Source organism: Manis javanica, chromosome 15 (genome assembly GCF_040802235.1).
Source record: "Manis javanica isolate MJ-LG chromosome 15, MJ_LKY, whole genome shotgun sequence".
In the NCBI taxonomy this organism is placed as follows: domain Eukaryota; kingdom Metazoa; phylum Chordata; class Mammalia; order Pholidota; family Manidae; genus Manis; species Manis javanica.
The window spans coordinates 55,084,076-55,109,310 of record NC_133170.1 but is presented as its reverse complement, the minus strand read 5'-3'; the positions used below and the strand labels follow the sequence as shown (position 1 = coordinate 55,109,310).

The 25,235-nt window shown below is 37.1% G+C and overlaps 1 protein-coding gene across 1 annotated transcript in view; it reads left to right on the top strand.

Moving 5' to 3' along the window:
• DYNC1LI1 (dynein cytoplasmic 1 light intermediate chain 1) overlaps positions 1–24,791 on the top strand; it is a 52,565-nt gene extending 27,774 nt beyond the window's left edge. The window contains exons 3-13 of the mRNA XM_037008636.2: positions 1,015–1,131; positions 7,290–7,520; positions 9,348–9,517; positions 10,581–10,674; positions 16,107–16,242; positions 16,830–16,941; positions 19,211–19,270; positions 19,393–19,437; positions 20,080–20,200; positions 21,130–21,285; positions 22,853–24,791. Of these exons, the coding sequence (XP_036864531.1) occupies positions 1,015–1,131; positions 7,290–7,520; positions 9,348–9,517; positions 10,581–10,674; positions 16,107–16,242; positions 16,830–16,941; positions 19,211–19,270; positions 19,393–19,437; positions 20,080–20,200; positions 21,130–21,285; positions 22,853–22,965 (1,355 nt within the window). The 3' untranslated portion in view covers positions 22,966–24,791. The remainder of the gene's footprint in view (positions 1–1,014; positions 1,132–7,289; positions 7,521–9,347; positions 9,518–10,580; positions 10,675–16,106; positions 16,243–16,829; positions 16,942–19,210; positions 19,271–19,392; positions 19,438–20,079; positions 20,201–21,129; positions 21,286–22,852) is intronic.
• The last annotated feature ends 444 nt before the right edge of the window (positions 24,792–25,235 follow it).

The window sequence follows — 25,235 nt, the reverse complement described above, 5'->3', positions numbered from 1 at the left end:
GGATATTTTCTTTTGAGTGTGGCATGCCTGTGTGTCCCCTCTCTTCTCTTCTGTCTGCATCATTTGGCCTCAGCTTGACACCAGTAGGATTGTAAACACCAGTGCAGAAATGGATTCTGCAATCCTACTACAGTATTTAGATATAAAAATGGTCATTCAGAAGATCTGAGACATATAATTTTTTTTAAAGTGCAACATGAAAATGAAGACAATTTTCAAATTCTCAGAGAACTCCAGGAACAAGTCCTTAGATCCAAAACTCACCTTTAGAAGTACTATTAATGTGATATTGCTAATGAAATAAGTCCATGAATCAGTAATATGTAGTATTTAAATAAACTAATAATATAAAAAAATCCTCACCAAAACATTGAATAGCTAGCCTAGTTTTAAACTTTTTAAACTTGTGCCATTTAAATCACATGATTTGTTGCTATTAATATTTTTGAAGTCTGTTGTTGTTTTTTTGTCGTTCTGTATTCCCTCTATTCTTGTTCTTGCCCAGTTTACTACCCCCAACTTCTATCCCTCTCCCTTGCTGCATATTTCTTATGGCTTCATGGTATTCATGAGGCTACACAGTCTCAGTTCCCTGTCCTAGTCAGCTTTGATGGACCATCCATCTTTTGTGGGTGGCCTGGAGTGGTCACGTGACCCGAACTGAGCCAGTTATGAGTCTTTACCTAAGATTCTTAGGATTGAAATCCAGTAGAGAGAATCTTTTGTTCCTTGTAGATTAAACTGGGATGACGTCAGAGTTGAGCTTCCTGAAAAATACCCAGAGAGGAAGCCATTTCTAACAGTATAGAGTGGACTTGGCAAGAGCAGCCCAGACACCAGGAGAGAGCCCTGGAAGTGCAGTCTGCATCATCTTCATCTCTATAGTTAACTGCTTAGCTTCTGTCAAATTACCCTTTTGGTGAAAGCTAGTTCCATTTCAGGTTTTCACTTGGCATTAGAAGACATCTTTAAATAATTCATACTATGATATAAAAGGTATTTCCTTTTTTACAGGTGAAGATGGAGCTGGAAAAACAAGCTTAATAAGAAAACTTCAAGGAATAGAGGAGTACAAGAAAGGAAGAGGATTGGAATATTTGTACTTAAATGTTCATGATGAAGACAGGGATGGTGAGTGTCATTTATTTGTAACAAATTTCTGAAAGTTATTCCGAGGTGCACTGCTGCTCATACTAGTCTTTGACTTTGTTAGGTGTCATTTTTTACAAGGAATCCTATGTTCTTCCAGTCAGTTATGTTTAGGCTTACTTTTATTGGTTTGCTGTTGGAATTCATAGTGTTATTTTTTATTTTATTTATTAATTTTTTTTATTTTGTTATCATTAATGTACAATTACATGAAGAACATTATGTTTACTAGGCTCCCCCCTTCACCAAGTTCCCCCCACAAACTCCATTACAGTCACTGTCCATCAGCGTAGTAAGATGCTGTAAAATCACTACTTGTCTTCTCTGTGTTGTACTGCCCTCCCCATGCCGTCGCCCCCCACATTATGCATGCTAATCATAATGTCCCCTTTCTTTTTCCCTGCCCTTATCTCTGCCTTCCCACCCATCCTCCCTAGTCCCTTTCCCTTTGGTAACTGTTAGTCCATTCTTGGGTTCTATGATTCTGCTGCTGTTTTGTTCCTTCAGTTTTCCTTTGTTCTTATACTCCACATATGAGTGAAATCATTTGGTACTTGTCTTTCTCTGCCTGGCTTATTTCACTGAGCATGATACCCTCTAGCTCCATCCATGTTGTTACAAATGGTAGGATTGTCTTCTTCTTATGTATATGTACCACATCTTCTTTATCCATTCATCTACTGATGGACACTTAGGATGCTTCCCTTTCTTGTATTGTAAATACATTCTTGGCTATTGTAAATAATGCTGCGATAAGCATAGGGGTGCATCTGTCTTTTTCAAACTGGGCTGCTGCATTCTTAGGGTAAATTCCTAGAAGTGGAATTCCTGGGTCAAATGGTATTTCTATTTTTGGTTTCTTGAGGAACCTCCATACTGCTCTCCACAATGGTTGAACTTTTACATTCCCACCAGCAGTGTAGGAGGGTTCCCCTTTCTCCACAACCTTGTCAACATTTGTTGTTGTTTGTCTTTTGGATGGTAGTGATCCTTACTGGTGTGAGCTGATACCTCATTGTGATTTTAATTTGCAGTTTTCTGATGACGAGTGATGTGGAGCATCTTTTCATGTGTCTGTTGGCCATCTGAATTTCTTCTTTGGAGAACTGTCTGTTCAGCTCCTCTGCCCATTTTTTAATTGGATTATTTGCTTTTTGTTTGTTGAGGTGTGTGAGCTCTTTATATATTTTGGATGTCAACCCTTTATCGGATCTGTCATTTGTGAATATATTCTTCCATACTGTAGGGTACCTTTTTGTTCTATTGATGGTGTCCTTTACTGTACAGAAGCTTTTCAGCTTGATATAGTCCCACTTGTTCATTTTTGCTTTTGTTTTCCTTGCGCAGGGAGATATGTTCATGAAGAAGTCACTTATGTTTATGTCCAAGAGATTTTTGCCTATGTTTTTTTTCTAAGAGTTTTATGGTTTCATGACTTACTTTCAGGTCTTTGATCCATTTCGAATTTACTTTTGAGTGTGGGGTTAGACAGTGACCCAGTTTCACTCTCTTACATGTAGCTGTCCAGTTTTGCCAGCACCGTCTGTTGAAGAGACTGTCATTTCCGCATTGTATGTCCATGGCTCCTTCATCGTATATTAATTGACCATATATGTTTGGGTTAAAGTCTGCAGTCTATTCTGTTCCACTGGTCTGTGGCTCTTTTCTTGTGCCAGTACCAAATTGTCTTGATTACTGTGGCTTTGTAGTAGAGCTTGAAGTTGGGGAGCGAGATCCCCCCCCACTTTATTCTTCCTTCTCAGGATTCCTTTGGCTATTTGGGGTCTTTGGTGTTTCCATATGAATTTTTGAACTATTTGTTCCAGGTTGTTGAAGAATGCTGTTGGTTATTTGATAGGGATTGCATCAAGTCTGTATATTGCTTTGGGCAGGATGGCCATTTTGACGATATTAATTATTCCTAACCAAGAGCATGGGATGAGTTTCCATTTGTTAGTGTCCCCTTTAATTTCTCTTAAGAGTGTCTTATAGTTTTCAGGGTATAGGTCTTTCACTTCCTTGGTTAGGTTTATTCTTAGGTATTTTATTCTTTTTGATGCAATTGTGAATGGAATTGTTTTCCTGATTTCTCTTTCTATTAGCTCATTGTTAGTGTATAGGAAAGCCACAGATTTCTGTGTGTTAATTTTGTATCCTGCAACTTTGCTGGATTCCGATATTAGTTCTAGTAGTTTTGGAGTGGAGTCTTTAGGGTTTTTAATGTACAATATCATGTCATCTGCAAATAGTGACAGTTTAACTTCTTCTTTACCAATCTGGATTCCTTCTATTTCTTGGTTTTGTCTAATTGCCATGGCTAGGACCTCTAGTACTATGTTGAATGACAGTGGGGAGAGTGGGCATCCCTGTCTTGTTCCCAATCTCAGAGGAAAAGCTTTCAGCTTCTCGCTGTTCAGTATGATGTTGGCTGTGGGTTTATCATATATGGCCTTTATTATGTTGAGGTACTTGCCCTCTATACCCATTTTGTTGAGAGTTTTTATCATGAATGCATGTTGAATTTTGTTGAATGCTTTTTCAGCATCTATGGAGATGATCATGTGGTTTTTGTCTTTCTTTTTGTTGATGTGGTAGATGATGTTGATGGATTTTCAGATGTTGTACCATCCTTGCATCCCTGGGATGAATCCCACTTGGTCATGGTATATGATCCTTTTGATGTATTTTTGAATTCGGTTTGCCAATATTTTGTTGAGTATTTTTGTATCTACGTTCATCAGGGCTATTGGTCTGTAATTTTCTTTTTCGGTGGAGTCTTTGCCTGGTTTTGGTATTAGGGTGATGCTGGCTTCATAGAATGAGTTTGGGAGTATTCCCTTCTCTTCTATTTTTTGGAAAACTTTAAGGAGAATGGGTATTATGTCTTCTCTGTATGTCTGATAAAATTCTGAGGTAAATCCATCTGGCCCCCGGGATTTTGTTCTTGGGTAGTTTTTTGATTACCACATCAATTTCATTGCTGGTAATTGGTTTGTTTAGATTTTCTGTTTCTTCCTTGGGCAGTCTTGGAAGGTTGTATTTTTCTAGGAAGTTGTCCATTTCTTCTAGGTTTTCCTGCTTGTGAGCATATAGGTTTTCATAGTATTCTCTAATAATTCTTTGTATTTCTGTGGGATCCATCGTGATTTTCCTTTCTCATTTCTGATTCTGTTGATGTGTGTTAATTCTCTTTGTCTCTTAATAAATCTGGCTGGAGGCTTATCTATTTTGTTTATTTTCTCAAAGAACCAACTCATGGTTTCATTGATTTTTTTCTATTGTTTTATTCTTCTCAATTTTATTTATTTCTTCTCTGATCTTTATTATGTCCCTCCTTCTGCTGACTTTAGGCCTCATTTGTTCTTCTTTTTCCAATTTTGATAATTGTGATGTTAGACTATTCATTTAGGATTATTCTTCCTTCTTTAAATATGCCTGGATTGCTATACACTTTCCTCTTAAGACTGCTTTCGCTGCATCCCACAGAAGTTGGGGCTTTGTGTTGTTGTTGTCATTTGTTTCCATATATTGCTTGATCTCTATTTTAATTTGGTCATTGATCCATTGATTATTTAGGAACATGTTGTTAAGCCTCCATGTGTTTGTGAGCCTTTTTACTTTCTTTGTACAATTTATTTCTAATTTTATACCTTTGTGGTCTGAAAAGTTGGTTGGTAGGATTTCAGTCTTTTGGAATTTACTGAGGCTCTTTATGTGGCCTAGTATGTGGTCTATTCTGGAGAATGTTCCATGTGCACTTGAGAAGAATATATGCAGTTGCTTTTGGATGTAGAGTTCTATAGATGTCTATTAGGTCCATCTGTTCTAGTGTGTTGTTCAGTGCCTCTGTGTCCTTCCTGATTTTCTGTCTGGTGGATCAGTCCTTTGGAGTGAGTGGTGTGTTTAAGTCTCCTAGAATGAGTGCATTGCATTTTATTTCCTCCTTTAGTTCTGTTAGTATTTGTTTCACATATGCTGGTGCTCCTGTGTTGGGTGCATATATATTTATAATGGTTATATCGTCTTGTTGGACTGAGCCCTTTATCATTATGTAATGTCCTTCTTTATCTCTTGTTACTTTCTTTGTTTTGAAGTCTATTTTGTCTGATACTAGTACTGCAACACCTGCTTTTTTCTCCCTATTGTTTGCATGAAATATCTTTTTCCATCCCTTGACTTTTAGTCTGTGCATGTCTTTGGGTTTGAAGTGAGCCTCTTGTAAGCAGCATATAGATGGGTTTTGCTTCTTTATCCATTCTATTACTCTGTGTCTTTGGTGCATTCAGTCCATTTACATGATTATTGAAAGATATGTACTTATTGCCATTGCAGGCTTTACATTCATGGTTACCAAAGGTTCAAGGTTAGCTTCTTTACTATCTTACTGTCTAACTTAACTTGCTTATTGAGCAATTATAAACACTCTCTGATGATTCTTCATTTCTTTCCCTTCTTATTCCTCCTCCTCCTTCATTCCTGTAGATCCTTTTATCTCTGTGCATCAGCTTCTATGCGTTCTTGTTCTCTGGTTTCTATTCCATTAATGGCCTCTTGCATCTCATCCATTCTGCTTTTGAATCCTTCCAGATTGTTTTATTTCTGTAGTCTCCCTCCCTATTTGTCCGTTAGCTCCTGCATTTTTCTCTGCAGCTCCATCAGCATGGTTATGACCTTTATTTTGAATTCTTTTTCAGGGAGATTGGTTATGTCTATCTCTCTGCTGTTTATGTCAGGGGTTGTCTCTGTGATTTTGGTCTGGATCAAAATCTTCTGCCTTTTCATGGCGATAGAGGTAGTTGTGGGGAGCTGGCATGTGTGTCGCCTGGGAGAACGTCCCTTCTTGCTAGTTTGTGGCCTTCCTCTTCTGTGATAACGGCGACCTCTAGCGGCTTTTACTGGGCAGCTGCGTGCAAACAGGGTCTGATTCTTGCCCAGCCGCTGTGGAGTTAAGCTCCGCAGTTGCTGTGGGTGTGACCACTCTCAGGCTGCTGCTCTGCTATGGCGGAGCCGCGTCGGAGGGGAAACGGGCAGGAGGCTGTTTATCGCTCTGAGGGGCCTCAGAGCTGTGCTGCCGCCCAGGGGTTAGGGCGCCTGGAGTTCCCCAGGATTCCCAGCTGCTGGGCTGAGTTTCCTGGGATGCTTCCATCCAGCTGTGGTGCCCCTGTCCCTTTAGGACTTTCAAAAAGCACTCACTTTTCTTTGTCCCAGGGGCACCAGCTGCAGGGACCCGCTCACAGGTTTTACTGTCCCATTTCCCTAGTATCCCGCACACCACGCACTGTGTGTCTGTGCTCCTGGTGCGGATGGCTAGGGCTGGATATTTAGCAGTCCTGGGCTCCCATTCCCTCCTCGCTCCAACTCCTCTCCTCCCGCTGGGAGCTGGGGTGAGAGGCACTCGGGTCCTGCTGGGCCGTGGCTTGTATCTTACCCCCTTCATGAGGCGCTGGGTTCTCACAGGTGTTAGATGTAGCCTGGCTGTTGTCCTGGATCTTCTGGTCTCTCTTTTAGGGATAGTTGTATTTGTTGTATTTTCAAAAATATATATGGTTTTGGGAGGAGATTTCCGCTGCTCTACTGGTGCTGCCATCTTGGCTCCTCCCCCCATACTGTTATTTTTAAACATCTTAAGGTGTGCAGACTAGCTTTTTTTGCTATCCTAGAAGAGTCTCAAGTTTTCAGTTCATTTTCCCTCAGATAGTGAAATAATAACTATGCTTTACTGTTTTTGCTGACTCCTTTTTCACCCTCTGATTTTTTGACATAAAAATGTCTTTATTCCTCAGCTTTTCTCATCTGATAAGCTATTTTTTTCTTCTGTAAATCACTTGCCTTCTCATTTTTATATATAATATCTTGAATATGCATGTCTGTCTGCTGACAGTAAAAATAGAAATATGTTATTTAGTCTGTGATTTGTGGATTGAGAAATAGAGCGTGCTGGTGTTTCATGTGGGCAGTTAAATAATTTTCCTGAGTATTCATTAAACATTTAGTAAACTGGTAGATGTAACCTAAGTAGTTGAACCTTGTCAAAGGAGGTACATCCTGTGGAGATGTCCTAAAATCCCAAGTAGTATTGGAGGTTGGATGATGAAATAACTCATTCTGTTGCCTTGGTAACTTCCTTTTGTCTGTTATAGATCAAACAAGATGTAACGTATGGATCTTAGATGGGGACCTGTATCACAAAGGCCTCCTGAAATTTTCACTGGATGCCATTTCTCTGAAAGATACTCTGGTTATGCTGGTTGTTGACATGTCGAAGCCTTGGACTGCATTGGATTCTTTACAGAAATGGGCAAGTGTTGTGAGAGAACATATTGACAAATTGAAAATTCTGCCTGAAGAAATGAAAGAAATGGAACAGAAGTGTGAGTAGTCTGGAAATATAAAAGATTTCTAATACAAAATGTCCTAGTTTGACTATCATAATTATTAGGAATTTTTGGCTTTGAATAAGGTTTAATGAAGGAACCAAAAGTTTCTGAAATTCAGTTTGAGTGATACGCTAGGTTTTAATACTGTTTTAAATTGGAAATACACACATATATGTACATCTGTATAATGGCAGATTCTGTAGTACAGATGCTTTTTCTCCTTTGTCAAAAGGCTGTATATGTTCAGTTTAGAAAATAGTTTTTCAGGATGAAAAACCTTGAATCTTTCTTCAGCTGCTCATTTTTAGCAGTTTTCATTTCTTAGTAAGTAGAGCAATCGTATCAACCTTGTCAAAATGAAATATGTCCAAAAAGATGTTAACCACACAAATATAAATATGTTAAGCTGTTTTTTTATTTTACAAAGTACTTGATATATTTTGTGCCCTTATAAATTGGAAATTTTCATGGAAATTACATAAACAATATGGGTCATTTCTAACAGGTTGTGAGCCAGTTGTTACAGTTCTTAATGTCACTGAGACCAGTTCATTTGCCAGTATTGTACTTTGCATAGGAAAATATACAGATGAAATGCTGCTTTTCTTTGTTATTGTTAGCTAATTATAACTTTTAAAGGAAAATTGAAAGTTCACTGGAATTTATATGCAAGGAAACAGTAAAAACTTAAGAGAATGTTTGCCTAAGTCATTGAAAAAGATGTCTAACTGCTTTTAATTTATACCTTTCTTTCCTGTTTGTCATTGCCTGTGGGGTTTTTTTCCCTCTAAATTTATAGTTTAGCAGTGGTTCTTGATGTGTGATCCCAGGACCAGTGGCATCAATGTCAGTACAGCTGGGAGCTTGTCAGAAACACATTCTTAGGCCCCTCCCAAGACCGCTGAATCAGAAACTGGTGGATGCTAAAACTTGAGAACCACTGTTAGATTTCAGCCACTGATTTGAAGGGTAGTAGCTACCAGAGCTGTTAAAGGTATAATGCACGCCCCTGTGTTCCTGGAGGCATTGTGCTCTACTGTCAAGATTCCCTCTTCCCTGACCCCATGTAAATTTGAGACAGTTTTCTTTCTTCAGGGCTCTGTATAATATTTCTTCATGTGCTGCTTTAATGCTATGCTGTGGATAATTTGTTTCCAGACTTGTTATTTTGTTCTTAAACATGAAACTCCATCTTATATAGGACTCTGTGTCTGTGTGTGCACATGCACACACATTTATTGCTTGTTTCCTTGAGAATTCCACAAAGAATAATTACTGAGTCAAAGTATACATTGTTAAGGCTCTTGACACATTTACATTAAGTTTTTTAAGTGGAGATTTTGATAGTCTTGGAAATGAGTTCTAAAAATTTGATTGGTAATTAATTCTTACCGGGGTTACAGAATGAATATGCCCCAAGATTGCAACTCAGTAAAAAGATCTGAGTAAAGGTTTTAGAGAAAGGAAATTAATATTAGAAAGTCATCTAAGACAGTCTTTCAAATAGTGGAATTGCCCCCTGCCCTGCCACACACACACACACACACACACACATTTTTCTTTTATCCTTTAAGTGCCCTACGTGAATTAGTGAAGGTGGAGAAACAAAGCTAGTTTGTGAGTTGCCCAGAGTAATTTGCACAGACTGACAGTACTTCCTGTCTTTGAAATAGAGTTCTTAAACCTTTTTTTTTTCATCTCTAATATAAGACCTAAGTAAAAACTCTAGTAAAGTACATATTTAGATTATGGCAGAAAAAGCCACCACTGAAATAAAGCAATTTCTAAACTATGTGTTAAATTATTTACTTTGATTTTCAGTGACTAGAGACTTCCAAGAATATGTAGAGCCAGGAGAAGATTTCCCAGCTTCTCCTCAGAGAAGAAATACTGTGTCACAAGAAGACAAAGATGACAGTGTGGTTTTACCTCTGGGTGCGGATACTCTTACACATAACTTGGGCATTCCAGTACTAGTAGTTTGCACAAAGGTTAGTTTGCTTCCTACAGATTCTGCTACTAACTAAGGATGAACAACTGTTTTATTTCCCAGGCTCTTTTGGAGTTGAAACATTAGGTTTCCTAGATAATTTTGCTTAACAAACAGAATAATATTGGATGGTATTTGCATGTTGGTTTGTAATCTTAATCATAGTCTCTTTTTTACAGGAAAGAAATGTTACTCCAAATACCCTATTTGTGATTGAATTTCATTTTTCCAATTCCAATTAGACCTCATTAGATAGTTTAATAGAAATTATTCCAATTAGACTTCATTAATAGAAGTCCAATTCCAATTAGACTTTATTAGATAGTTTAATAGAAATTATTACAGGTAAGAATAATTATTAATTTTTATAAAAGCGTTTTTCCACTTTAAATTTTGATGTAGTAATATCCTAGAATTAGAAGATTATATGCTTAAAGTAGACTTTTCAACACTTATCGGTACTCATTATGTAAAGCTGGTATGCAATCAATGGCTTTTATGTATTCATTGACAAGGTTCTGATAGGGTTGCTTTTATCAAGATTATCTTCATTTAGTTTGGTCACTATATATGCATTATAATAAAATCAAATTGCCTTTAAAGTAGTCTACAGTTCAGGTTCATCATCTTCCCATCTGGTCCTAAGTAGTATGTCTTTACTGCTGGTAAGTCATGGAAGAGTTAAGAAAGTGACATCATATAAACACTTTGAGATCTAAAATTGTTAATTTTTTTGTAACATAGAAAATTTGTATGTGTAATTGAAGGAGGGTATGGGATTTATTCATCAATTCACCTTCATTCCTTTCGTGTACTAAAACTTTCTCTTTTGTGTTCTCACCTCATTCAGTATAATGTAGAAGTCAGTGCTTTTTAAAAAAATGAAATTACTCGTTAATCTTAACACACCAACTTAAAGTCTGTATACGGATAAGAGTGACATTCATGGAGGTGGTTTTGTGATATTCCCTCACCCAAAATGGAATTGTTTAATTCATTATATTTAATTTTGATTATTTAAAGGTAATGTTGTATTATTACTGTTTTTAAAATTATTTTAACAGTGTGATGCCATTAGTGTATTGGAGAAAGAACATGACTACAGAGATGAACATTTTGATTTTATTCAGTCACATATTCGAAAGTTTTGTTTACAGTGTATCCTTTTAATACATTGATTGGTGCAACGTGCTTTACTGTTTTTTTGGTCATTTGTTTTTTTTTAACATAAAGGAATTATGATGAATTTCAGAAATTCCATAAACTGCTCTCCTACCTCTGGTTGGAAATTTCATTTTTATTTCCAAATCGTTTATATTCGGGCATTTTGAAATACAAAAGCAAGTATTAAAGTATGTAACTTTGATTTGCTGTCTTTAAGATATTATGCTTAAGAAAAAATAATTTGTCAGTCTTAACGTGGAAAATTCTAATGAGTTGGCATTGTGAGCATTCTGATCAAAAAGTGGTACTCACTTATTGGGGGAGGGCAATGGGGCAAGATCAATATTTAAATTTGTGAGCTCTCACTTTTAACACGTTTAGTCTGTTATCATCTCCACACATAGTCTAATGCAGTGGTCTTGATATCTGGCTATGCCCACGTAAGACTTACTGAATTGGAACATACAAAAGTGAAGCTGGAGAATCTATGCTTGTAAAAAGCTGTCTGGGTGATTTTGATGATCACAAGGCTAGAAAACCTATCATAAGGAATTTTGTCTAAGTTTCAAGGATTAGGTGAGCCAATGAATAAATAACCTTTACAACTAAGAGGATAGAATAAGGGTTGTAAGTGAATGCTTTTAAGAGAATTTTCTGTAGAACACTTCATCACAGTTTGAGTGCAGTTCTCACCCACCCCTCTTGGGTCAGATATTTTGCAGTTATATTCCCTACCCAAAGCTTTTTGGTCTGAAAAGTGAAGAAATGGTATTAAGAGTACATAGGGATAAGAAGTAATATATACACGTTTATAGTGTGTGTAGTTTTTCATTTTCATCAATAGAACTTTAAGGATAACTTACAAGGCTTTTTGTAATGAGTAAGATCAGCTGACCAGCAGTTTCCCTTTCTCCTTTGTCATCTCCAAGGCCGTTTCTTTTCTCCTGTCACATAATGGTTGAATTGGGTTAAATTAAAGCGCATTTGTTTACATAAGGGTCTTGAAAAAGAAAACAGAAGGTGGAAGTAATTGAAGTAGATGTCTAAAGCCTTTTGTTATCTTGGATGATTAGGAAATTTGAGAACAAGCAGCCTCTCTAAACATTTACTTAATGCTATACTTGAAAGTGTACACATATAGAAATGTCATCAGAAAGGAGACTGTCCACAATAATTATAGACCTTGAGTAGAGCCAATCAGTTTTAAAAGAATGCACAATGTGAGAAGTCACCTCAAGTGAGGTGTGTGTCACTGAGTGAGGGCAACAATTCAAAATCATCTTTATTTATATATTTTTAATTTTTTATTAAGGTAATATTGATACACACTCTTATGAAGGTTTCACATGACAAAACAATGTGGTTACTACATTTACCAATATTATCAAGTCCCCACCCATACCACAATGCAGGCACTGTCCATCAGGATAGTAAGATGCCACAGATTCACTATGTGCCTTCTCTGTGCTACACTGTTTTCCCCGTGATCCCCCACACCATGTGTACTAAACATAATACCCCTCAGTCCCCTTCTCCCTCCCTCCCCACCCTCTCACACCCCTCCCCTTTGTTAACCACTAGTTCATTCTTAAGAGTCTCTGAGTCTGCTGCTGTTCCTTCAGTTTTGCAAATGAGGGAAATCATTTGGCACTTGTGTTTCTCTGCCTGGCTTATTTCACTGAGCATGATAGCCTCCAGCTCCATCCATGTTGTTGCAAATGGTAGAATTTGTTTCTTTCTTATGGCTGAATAGGATTCCATTGTATATGTGTACCACATCTTCTTTATCCATTCATCTACTGCTGGACACTTAGGTTGCTTCCATATCTTGGCTATTGTAAAAAGTGCTGTGATAAACATAGGGGTGCATATGTGTTTTTGAATCTGAGCAGTTGTATTCTTTGGGTAAATTCCAAGGAGTGGGATTCCTGGGTCAAATGGTATTTTTATTTTAGTTTTTGAGGAACCTCCATATTGCTTTCCACAATGGTGATAACCTGTTCCCTTGGTCTAAGGGTCTGTTCTTGTTCCAGTACCAAATTATCGTGATTACTGTGGCTTCATAGTAGAGCTTGAAGTCGGGGAGCATATTCCTCCCCACTTTATTCTTCCTTCTCAGGATTACTTTGGCTATTTGGGGTCTTTTGTGGTTCCATAAGAATTTTAGAACTATTTATTCTAGTTTTATCCATTCTATTACTCTGTGTCTTTTGATTGGTGCATTCAGTCCTTTTACATTTAGGGTGATTATCGACAGGTATGTACTTATTGCCATTGCAGACTTTAGATTCATGGTTATCAAAGGTTCAAGGTTAACTTCCTTACTATCTAAGAGTCTAACTTAACTCACTTAATATGCTATTACAAACACAATCTAAAGGTTGTTTTTTCCTCTTTTTTCTTCCTCCTCCATTCTTTATATATTAGGTATCATATTCTGTACTCTGTCTATTCCTTGATTGACTTTGAGGATAGTTAATTTTGCATTTGCTTAGTAATTAGCTGTTCTACTTTCTTTATTGTGGTTTTCTTACCTCTGGTGACAGCTATTAAATCTTAGGAACACTTCCATCTATAGCTGTCCCTCCAAAATACACTGTAGAGATGGTTTGCGGGAGGTAAATTCTCTCAGCTTTTGCTTATCTGGAAATTGTTTAATCCCTCCTTCAAATTTAAATGTTAATCTTTCCGGATAAAGTAATCTTTGTTTGAGGCCCTTCTGCTTCATTGCATTAAATACGTCATGCCACTCCCTTCTGGCCTGTAAGGGTTGTGCTGAGAAGTTTGATGGTAGCCTGATGGGCTTTCCTTTGTATGTGATCTTATTTCTCTCTCTGACTGCTTTTAATAGTCTGTCCTTATCCTTGATCTTTTCCATTTTAATTACAGTATGTCTTGGTGTTGTCTTCCTTGGTTCGCTTGTGTTGGGAGATCTGTGCATCTTCATGGCCTGAGAGACTATGTCCTTCCCCAGATTGGGGAAGTTTTCAGCAGTTACCTCCTCAGTGACACTTTTTATCCCTTTTTCTCTCTCTTCTTCTTCTGGTACCCCTATAATGCGAATATTGTTCCATTTGGATTGGTCACACAGTTCTCTCAATATTCTTTCATTCTTAGAGATCCTTTTTTCTCTCTGTACCTCAGCTTTTTTGTATTCCTCTTCTCTAGTTTCCATTTCATTTATCGTCTCCTCCACTGTATCTCATCTGCTTTTAATACCCTCCATTGTGCTGTTCAACGATTGGATCTCCGACCAGAATTCATTCCTGAGTTCTTGAATATCTTTCTGTACCTCCATGAGAATGTTAATGATTTTTATTTTGAACTCTCAGGAAGATTCATGACATCGATGTCATTTAAATCTTTCTCATGAGTTGTATTAATAATTTTACTCTGTACCAGGTTCCTTTGGCATTTTAGATTTGTAAATGGCGCCCTCTAGTGTCCAGAAGCTCTACTCTGCAGCTGCTCAGCCCCTGAATCAATGTTGGGGGTCACAGGGGAGCAGTATTGGTGCCTCCGGGGAGGAAAGAGCTGTTTCCTGCTTCCCCGCTGCTAGGCCTGTCTCCACTGCCTGAACTGGTGGGCCGAGCACACAGGTATAATCCTCTATGCTTTCCATTTGTAGTTGCTGTAGACAGATCTTCCCTCTGACTGGCCTAACGCCAGGGTAGGGTTTGCCAGTTTGTGAACCAGGTGGGGCTGGCCGGGAGAAAGGCGCAATGGGCTGTGTATCATGGAAGGCATCCTTGGAGCTGTGTAGCCAGCCATGTAACTGGAGCACCTGAAGATCATGAAAACTGCCAACCTGCTGGGCAGAGTGCATCTGGACAATTTTGTCTGCCTGTCCTTTCTCTTGAGCAGTAAGGTCTGTGCAATCCTTGCCTCTTTAGCAGCCCTCTTGCTAAGGTCTTCCTTTTTAGGAAGTCTCTCAGACTGCCTGCCTGTCTTTTGTCCCAGAGCAGCCAGATATGGATCCCTGCTTTCCACAAGCGACTGGAATCTCAGTCTCTCCAGGAATTCTGCCTGTCTTAGCTTTCCAACCCCCTAATCATGAGAGTACCATGCAAGCACTATGAAATGTAGGTTTGTGCTCCCAGAGCAAATCTCCGGAGTTAGGTATTCAGCAGTTCCCAGGCCTCCACTCTCTCCCCACTCCATTTCTCTTCCTCCCGCTGGTGAGCTGGGGTTGCAGAAAGACTTGGGTCCCACCAGGCCACAGCTTTGGTATGTTACCCTGTTCTGTGAGGTCTGCTCTTTTCTCCAGGTGTATGCAATCTGGTACAGTCCTCTTTCCTGTTGCTCTTCCAGGATTAGTTGTATTAATTATATTTTTGTATTATATGCGGTTTTAGGAGGAAGCCTGTGTCTCACCTCTCATGCTGCCATCTTTAATCCTCCTCTCATCTTTATTTTTAAATTAAAAAAAATTAATTGCAATGCAAATTTTTCAGCTTTAGAATCGTAAGTGGAAAGTTTCCACAATAAAGCTTTTATTAAGTTTACAATGATAGTTACTGCCAAGGCATGTGACAAGTTGGGTTGTATCAGCAGTACCACTTTTTGGTTTATAATATCCTCCATTGTGCTCTTCACATCCTAAAATATAAGTGTTCCAGTTCAGAAGTTGGACCGTTCTCAGCATTTGCACTTGGCTTAAGTCACCATCTTTGTAGGGACACAATGGCCAGTGCCAGAGTGTGGTCCTTAACAATGGTCATGGAATTTCTGACAGCCTCCCTGCCACATCTTCTGTAGTAGTCACACTGCCCCCTTGCCACATCTTCTGTAGTAGTCACACTGCCCCCTTTTCCTCAGGCCTTTCTTGATCTTTTGGTACAGTTTGGATAAACAATCAAAGTTAGGATCTGCTTTATTTAATACATCTTCATGTGTAGTTGTTACTCAGGTGGCTGTGGAATCTGTCTTTGCCTTGCTTGGCTCATTCCTAAAAGGTTCCTGTAGGTTCATCTCTCCTTGGTTGATCTCTTGAGCATTGTCCCTGAAATCCTAATTCCTGGGACTCATAAAAATTACAAGAGACACTAGTTGAAACCATTTATATTGAAAAGGCAAACAAAACAGTTGTTGATTAATTGTACCCCTCTTTCATGAAGTTCAAGAAGGTTAAGAACACATCGCCTTAATACAGAGGTAGTAATTATCAGTATTACTAAATTTACCTTTATTTTTTGGCTTAATCTTTTGCCCTCCTAAGTTACATCAATTATGTAAAGATTGTTTTATTTGCATTTTAACCTGTATGAAAGTATTTTATATTTTTGAAATTCTTGATTACCTTACAATATATCTTGGGAAGTTATTTTTGAAACTAGTATACATGTGAATGTTAAGCTGAGAGCACAGAATTTTATGGTACTTGCTCATGGAATTTGTCCAAAAATTTCTTTAATGGTATCATTCAGATGGTGCGGCTCTTATTTATACTTCAGTAAAAGAAAACAAAAATATAGATTTAGTGTATAAATACATCATCCAGAAACTATATGGATTTCCCTATAAGATTCCTGCTGTTGTTGTGGAAAAAGATGCAGTATTTATGTAAGTATGCTCCACAATATTTTATTGTGTTTTGTTGCTATGGTTTGATGATGAGTCATCATTTTTGGTTTTTGAAGTGAGACCAATAATAGACCTTTCTGTGATGAGAAAGTGAGAATGTGTTCCTGGATTGTTTTATTTATAACCTGCCTTGATTTATTTATCACTGACTTTTAGATTCACTGCTGACCTGAGCTCTTTTTGAAAGGCCTCACTATTATAGCTAAACTATTGGGTACATATGTCATTGTATCTGCTTACTCCTTAATTGGTTATGATACATGAAGGACTCAGTGTATAATCTAGAAATGCTTTGAAAAAGTTATGTGATTAAACTGGGAGGTAATAGTGATAACCATCCTCTCCCAAAAAAAACTTTAATGATGTTTTAAAGATCAGGATGACTGATAATAATTTTATGTAGAAGTTAGTAAACCATAACTTGAGCATTATAGTAAAAAAGCTGATTGGTTTTCCCTAATTGTCAAATTTAACTTCGTAAGAAGGATCTCTTAATATGGTCATGGATTGAATGAAAGAACAAGTATGTAAATCCTTGAGAATTTATCCTATATGTTTCTTTCCAGTCCAGCAGGGTGGGATAATGATAAGAAAATAGGAATATTGCATGAAAATTTTCAAACATTAAAAGCGGAAGATAATTTTGAAGACACTATAACTAAGCCGCCCGTCCGAAAGGTAACAGTTCCAGTATATAGTCTTAAATATTTAGGCTTTTAAACTGAAATGGAAGTCCATAATTTTAAGATTGTAGTTAGCAAGGTAAGGGGGTCCTTTTGTATTTAGGGTGTTTCTAATTGTAATTTTTTGTTGTTGTTATCATTAATCTACAATTACATGAGGAACATTATGTTTACTAGGCTCTACCCTTCACCAGGTGCCCCCTACAAACCCCATTACTGTCACTGTCCATCAGCATAGTAAGATGTTGTAGAATCACTACTTGTCTTCTCTGTGTTGCACAGCCCTCCCCTTTCCCCTACCCCCCACATTATACATGCTAATCATAATACTCCCTTTCTTCTTCCCCGCCCTTATCCCTCCCTACCCTCCCATTCTCCCCAGTCCCTTTGATAGCTGTTAGTCCCTTCTTGGGTTCTGTGATTCTAATTGTAATTTATGTATTTCTGATGTTCAATTTAAAATCTGTTTTATCAAAATATAAATCAGGTATTTGGTTACTCAATCTTTACTTAACCTTTGGCATGTTTATATTAGCAAATGTTGGTGCAGAAATATATTAGTGCAGATACTGTGTTCTAGTGGAAGTCATGGATTAACATGAATGAATATGTGGACTTGAACAGTTTGAATAGGTAGAAGCTGCGAACTTTCCAACCTGGAGCTCAGCCAAAAGCCAAGAAAATCTAATTTTGTCAGCCTCCATCTATTGAGTCAATCTATTGGCTCTTCTCCCAGTCATTAGTTACTCATGCAAGCCCACAGCTCTCCAGGAACTTCCCGTTTCGTATATACAATTCTTGTCTTGACAGTTATATGTCATTCTTATGACTACTAAAATCAGGTTCCAGAAGATACTCTTACAAAGTCTTGATTTCATGTTAAGTGGCATATGAGGTTCTATGATTAGATGTTATTATACATGTTTCTGACAAGTTGTATACAAGTGAGTGTTTATGTATAGTACTTCTCAATGGCTTTTAAGTGGACATCTTTCAGGAAAAAATAATTTTGACTGAACATGTAAGAAGATTCTTACTTAAGAATCCAAACATTTACATTGAGCATCTGTCTTCTGTTTGTGGGTAATTAGAAATAAGAAAAGTAATGTCAAATGAAAAATCAGTTGGTGTGGTGTTTGGTTTGGATGTCTGTTACAAGAAATGCACACATCTCCCCCCAAAGCAGCAGTTTTTCTCATTCTCTCTTTGTTCTGTAAGTTTTTTATTCATTCCACAAAGATTTACTGATCCACAGTTAAGACACTAGGTGCTAAATAGGAGGTGATGCGATAGTATTTCATTACGTAGGCCATCCTCAAGTGGTGATAAGTGCTGTGGAAATAAAGCCAGTGAGGGGAGCTGAGTGAGAGGACTGGGCGGGGAGGGAGGCTGTTTTAGGAAAGGTTCGGGAATGCCTCTGATGAGAGGGGAGAATGTTGAGGGCAGAAAAAGTGCACGTGCTCTGGGGCAGGAGTGATGGAGGGGACCTGAGAGGCTGGAAAAAAGCCATGAGGAAAGCCAGCCAGAGTGGGAGGAGATGAAACGCAGAGTTAAGATCTGGTGGGGCCTCATCATTAGGCTGCAGGCAGGACTTTGGATTTCATTCTGAGTGGGATTGATTGGAAGGGACTTTGAGCAGAGGAGTGATGTAATCTGATTTAACCTTTGAAAAGGATCCTTTAGCTACTGGGTGGAAAATAGACCGTGGTGAGCATTGTACAGAAATAGTAGAAACAGGAGACATTTGCAGCTCCTTTTTCCAACTCTTTCAGCAAGTAGGAGGGCCATTAGATTTTTATTTCAGGAAACCAGGGGCAGGTTGCTTTTCCCTCCAGTGGGATATTGGCCCATTCAAAACACCTCACTGTTGTTAGCCGACTTTATAAGCATGATTAATATGCCTGTAGTTCAGAGGTTGTGCTATCCAATACAGTAACTACTATCCACATACAGCTTTTAAATCTAAATTAAATACAACTAAGTAAAATTAAAATTTCAGTTGCTTAGTCACACTAGCTGAATTTCACGGGCTCAGTAATGACAGGTGGTTGATGGCTACCATATTGCAGAACATTTATATTATTGCAGATAGTTGTTGGGTAAGTCTGCTGTAGGGACTTCTCATAGAACAGTCAGTGCATATAAATATAGCCTAAGTAATGTTCCTATTCTTGGAATTTTTTTTTAATTAGCTTAATCTAGAGAGTAAGTTATTAATGGTTTTAGCATAATATATTTGCTTATTTATGCATTGCTCATTTCAGTTTGTGCATGAGAAGGAAATTATGGCAGAAGATGACCAAGTGTTTCTTATGAAGCTGCAGGTATGAAATTACATCAGAAGCAGACTTAGTATGGTTAATGGGTATACTTGTATTTATTTTCTTTAAAAACACAGTAATATATACTGTGAATGTCTAACCTGAAATTATCTTGTGTTTTTCAGTCCCTTTTAGCAAAGCAGCCACCAACTGCCGCTGGAAGGCCTGTGGTCAGTATTACAGATTTTGACACAGTTATTAAAAAGCAGTGCATATTATTTTAGTTCTTTTCCTTGATCATATACATGTCCTATGGATGTGCTTTGATTTAAGCTTGACAAGAATTCTTCTGGGATTTGTGAGATTTTAAGAGAGAAACTTCACTCCCTTTTAGAATATTTAAACTTTAAAGATCTATTTTTTAGTATTTGTTGTGTGTCAGTTACTTTGCTGAATGTTTTACACGTGTTCTTTGTAAATCCTCACAAAAGCCCTATGAGATGGATACTGTTTATAGCTCCATTTAGCAGATGAGAAAATGGAGACTCTGGAGGACGTTGTACAGCTAGGAGGATGCAGGTCTAGATTGGAGCCCATATCTGACTCCCGAGCTTACAGTAGTAATCACACTGCAGTCTTCAATTCAGCATGTTCTTTTCCATTGAAGGGAAAATCAGTGTTCTAAAATGTGATGGGTCTCAAGTATTTTCTAATAATGACACAAATTGCTAACCATTTGTGCCAGCGGCTCCCAGTGTAAAAGTACCAGTGGAACAGATGAGGGACAGTTGCAAAGCAATTTCTTTTTATAATAACTTGTGAAATTGAACGTTTTCGGTTTTTATAATTACGGCTTTCCTATTGCAATGTAGGATGCCTCACCAAGAGTCCCAGGAGGCTCTCCGCGAACACCAAATAGGTCTGTGTCATCCAATGTTGCCAGTGTGTCACCCATCCCTGCTGGGTCAAAAAAAATGGATCCAAACATGAAAGGTGCGTTTCTCTTTTGGAGGAAAAAACACAATACGTTATACAATAGAAAGATATCTACTACCTTTTACTATAGCTATTTTCATTTTGGTGCAATAGCTTCTAATCCGACTGTGAATCGTTTTCCAGTCTAGTTTTAATATATCTATGATGTGTAAGCTTCATGAAAGCTCTGTGTTGTATTTAATCATTCTCCTATGCTAGGTCATTGAAGAAATTCATATTTTTACTATAATAGGTTATTGGCAATTAATATAAAGAAAAACTATATACGTAATAGTTATTTTGGTAGGAATAATTGCCTCAAGTGGGATTAGTAGGTCAGAGATGGTACATTTTTATGCCTTTTGATAGTGTTTTTCATATGACTTATTCAGTTGACATGTCATCAGCATTGAGGGTGCCTTTTTTGCCATACATAACCCAATTGGCATTCTTTAAACACGAACTGATAAGAGTTTTCCCTACCATTTCCTTTCTGTTGGTATTTCTTTTCTGTGAATTGTTTATTGCTATCCTTTGTCCATTTATCTCCTGAAACTTCTACTGGTATTCATACAGGGTAGGTGGCATTTGTAATACTTGAGACAAGTATTTCTTAACAATTATATTTTTGAAGAACCCCTTTCGAAAGGGAGATATGTTAGTGTCTTAGGTCTGTTTTAAATGCTTTTGGCCCTTTAAAAATACCATCTTAATTTTTTAATAATTGTCTTACCCTCTTAAAGGTTAGCTATATTTTATGCATAAGTAGATTAGAGAAGTTACCCAGCCTCAAAAGATCTAAGTAGACTTGGAGTTGGGAAATACAGGTCTTAGATTTTAAGTCTGTTATTTGTTTTCTGTGTGTGATTACTATAATAATAATGTTTTAATAAAATAAATAATAACTAATGTTTTGAGTAAAAGTTTTTTGTTTTGTTTTTCAATAGTTGGAGCTACAAGTGAAGGTGTCCTGGCAAATTTCTTCAATAGTCTGCTGAGTAAAAAGACTGGTTCTCCAGGAGGCCCCGGTGTTGGTGGTGGTAGCCCTGGAGGTGGGGCTGGAGCTGGAAGCGGTGGTTTACCACCGTCTGCCAAAAAGTCAGGTACAATTACCTAGAGCTTTAAAAAAAAAAAAACTTTTACGGATATATGATTTACATACCATGAAGTTCACTCATTTAACACATGCAATTCAATAATTTTAATAGACTTACAGAGTTATGCAAACTGTCACCATAATGTAATTTTAGAATACTTTCATCTCCCCAGAAAGAAACCTCTGCTCTGAGCAGTTATTCCTTCCCTCCCCAAATCCCACACTCCTAGGTAACTGCTGCTCTGCTCTCTCTCTCTCTCTCTCCATGGATTTGCCTTTCTAGAGATTTCATGTAAATAGAATCAAACAGTATATGCCTTCTTTAACAATGTTTTCAAGGTACATCCATATTGTAGCATGTATAAATGATTCATTTATTTTTACTGCTCAAGTCCATTGTATGGATATACCACATTTTATTTATCCATTCATCTGCTGATGGACATTTAGATTGTTTCTACTTTTTTGGCTTTTAGTAACACTGCTTTGAAAATTTATTTTGTGCATATATGTTTTCATTTCTCTTGGGTATATGCCTAGGGGTAGAATTTGATGGGTCATGTGGTGACTTTACTAAGTTTTTGAGAAACTGCCAAAGTGTTTCCTAAAATGCTAAAATGCTGTACCATTTACATTCCCAGCAGCGGGGTATGAGATGCCAATTGCTCTGCGTCCTCTCCAGCATTTGTTAATATCCATCTTTGTGATTGAAGCCATCCTAGTGGCTGAGAGGTCATATCTCAGTGTGATTTGATTTGCCTTTCCCTGATGGCTAATGATGTTAAGCATCTTTCATGTGTTCATTGACCATTTATGTATCTTCTTTAGAGAAATGTCTATTCATATCCTTTGCCCATTTTTAAATTGGGTTATTTGTCTTTCTATTGGTGAGTTTTAGTGTTCTTTATATATTTTGTTCACTTGGCTTCTATCAGTTGTAGGATTTGCAAGTGTTTTCTCCCATTGTGTTGCTTGTCCTTCACTTTCTTGATGGTTGGTTTGTCCTTGTGCTTCTTTGAAGCACAAAAGTTTTGAATTTTGACAGTTTGCTTTTTCTTTTGTTGCTTGTGTAACTACTGTTTAAATACTTTTTAACCCATTCTCTTTTCTGAATCCCACCATCTTGCCATCCTTCTCACAAATATCTGCAACTGTTATTTTTTGAAGCTTTTACAGGTTTCTGGCTATAAATTGAATTGCTTCTTGGTTTTTCCCACTGCCAGTGTAGAAAGGTGAAGAAACTTGCTCAAGACTGCTAATTTAGTTACCACTCATTCATCATCTTTCCAGATTCCAAAATTTTGTTAGTATTTTGTGTTCTACTGTTCTTACTGTCCTGTGCCTTCTAAAAATAAATCCTTCTGATATTAACTGATGGATGCTACTATGACTTTCATTTGGTAACAGACCCACAATTTAAAATGAGAGAATTTATTTTTAAGTGAAGGATATTTATATAACTTAGTATTCTAGGTAAAGTTAATGAAACTGCTGGAAATTTTTAAATGAAGAGACATTGGTATAAAAGATACTTTAACTTATATCTTAATCTTGTTCCTTTTCCTTCAATGTAGGCCAGAAGCCTGTCCTATCAGATGTTCATGCAGAACTAGACAGAATTGCACGAAAACCAGTTACAGTTTCTCCTACAACACCTACATCTCCTACAGAAGGAGAAGCTTCTTGAGGATACCAAATAAAGCCATTTATTCAGTCTTCAGGATAATGTAAACTTGCCCCTGCCTTCTCCTTCAAAAGTGGAATTATGGAGCTGGAGTGCTGCTTCAGAGGGACTAAATTTTTTTTTTTTTTGTGGTTGTTCATTTTTACAAAAGGGAACTATACAGAAGAAAAATTATTCTACACTAGGTAGGATTGCTGTTTGCATTGTCACTTTGCATAAGGAAGTTATTTTGGATTTTTGAAAAACTCAAAATTTATGGATCTGAATTACAGCCATGTGATCATATTGCAAAGGCTATTTAAAACATACTGGAGGGTTCAGGAAAGGGCAGAAAATAATATGCTTTGAGCATTTGACTGACTTGGAAGTCTAAGCTTATTTTAGTTAAGACTGTTAAAATAATTTTTTAAAATTGTGTGTTAGTTTTGCTGGGAAAGAGAAAATGATCAATTGTCAGATTTTCCACACAAACATAAATACACCACCACACACAGAATATGCTGAGAAAACTATCAGAAAGTATTTGATACACTAGTCACTGTCTCAATCCATGATCCTGTAAGTTGTCATCCTGTTGGCCAAGGTTTGTTTCTTTAAATGAGAAGAAAAAGCACACTGCCTGAATGTGTAAAAGGAAAATGCAGAGGTAATTAAAATGTAAACAGGTAACAGTCTTTGGAATTGTACGTACACACACACACACACACACACACACACACACACACACACACACACACACACACACACACACACACAGCTCTGCCTTAATAATATACCCCTTTTTTGTTTGTGACTTTCAACTGTAATCAGTTAATAAAGTATTTATTCTCTGCATTCAGGTTCAGATAACTTGTTGCGTTCTCTTATATTTTAATTCGTATATATCACATAATGACTAAGTTGTTAGTATTTTGAAGTGTTTGACTCAAGGATTATTGAGCTTTCTCATCTTTCTGAAAGACAAGTGAGTACATGAGATTCACTATTCTGTAAATGTCCTTAAATTGGGAGTTTACCTTGATCAACACATTTTCCCCACAAGCATGTCTGGAACTGTAGAATCTTATGTCAGCATTTCTAGTAGATAATAGCATAGCCTTTTCCATTACTTAATGGGCAAAAGCTGTTTTAAAGGCTTGGCAAATGCACTGGCAACAGCTCCTCTTAGAGGTACGCACACCTGTAAGTAGTCCCACCTTTTCAATACTAAAGTTTTCAATGCTTGTTTTAGAACTTTCATAAGAACAATTCAGTCTTCTTATTGAAGTTCAACTGAAGAAAACATGTACATTGCCCTATTGAGTCATTTCAGATAATTGGGGAAAAATGGTTACTACTCTTTAAATTGGTCTTTGTTTTTCCTTTAAAATATGCCGTATATTCCAAAGATTTTTTTTCTACAAAGTGTTTGAGGACAATAGCTCTACTCTCATGATCCTTTCATTAGAACTTTAAAATCTGTTTAAGTTTATGGTTTTATTTGGCTCCTAATGATTTAATGTAAATGCTAAAAATATATGAGGGGAATAATTTGTTTTAATGTGGGAAAAACTAAGATGGAGAATAGGCATGGGAAAGTTAATTTGTAAAAATTTTACTTGTAGAAATACAAGATGAAAAATGCCACTGATAAAATCTTTAATCCAGAAAAGTTTCTTCAATCATGTTGTAAAGAAATTTTTTGTTTGCATTGTCACTTTGCATAAGGAAGTTATTTTGGATTTTAAAAAACTCAAAATTTATGAATCTGAATTACAGCCATATGATCATATTCCATTACTTGAAGTAAGTGAAATTAATGAAAGAAAAGAAATCTGTGCATCATGGTATACTTTGATATGTCTGCTGTGTTTACATGTCTGGACCAACTCATATTTTTGTGTGTGTGACATTGGAGAAAATGCTTGGAATTGAGTTGTTACTTGAAGTACCTGTAGTTGTTCACTTTATATGGGATTCAGTTTTAACTAATCTAAAACCTTGCTTTTACCGTGTTTAAACCTTAACCCTATTTTTGTCCAATTTTTGCAAGGCAGTTTGCTTTTAAACTACTTAAAAATTTTTAAGCACTTTTATTGACATATACAACATAGAAAAGTGTACAAGTTACAGGTGTATGGTTTGAATTACCACAAAGTAACCACATATAACCAACACCAAGATCAAGACGGAACAATTACTCGTACCCAAGATGCTTCCTGTCTGACCCCTCATCATGTAACCACTATCCTAATTTCCAAAGCCATAGAAGAATTTTTATTTATTTTTGAACT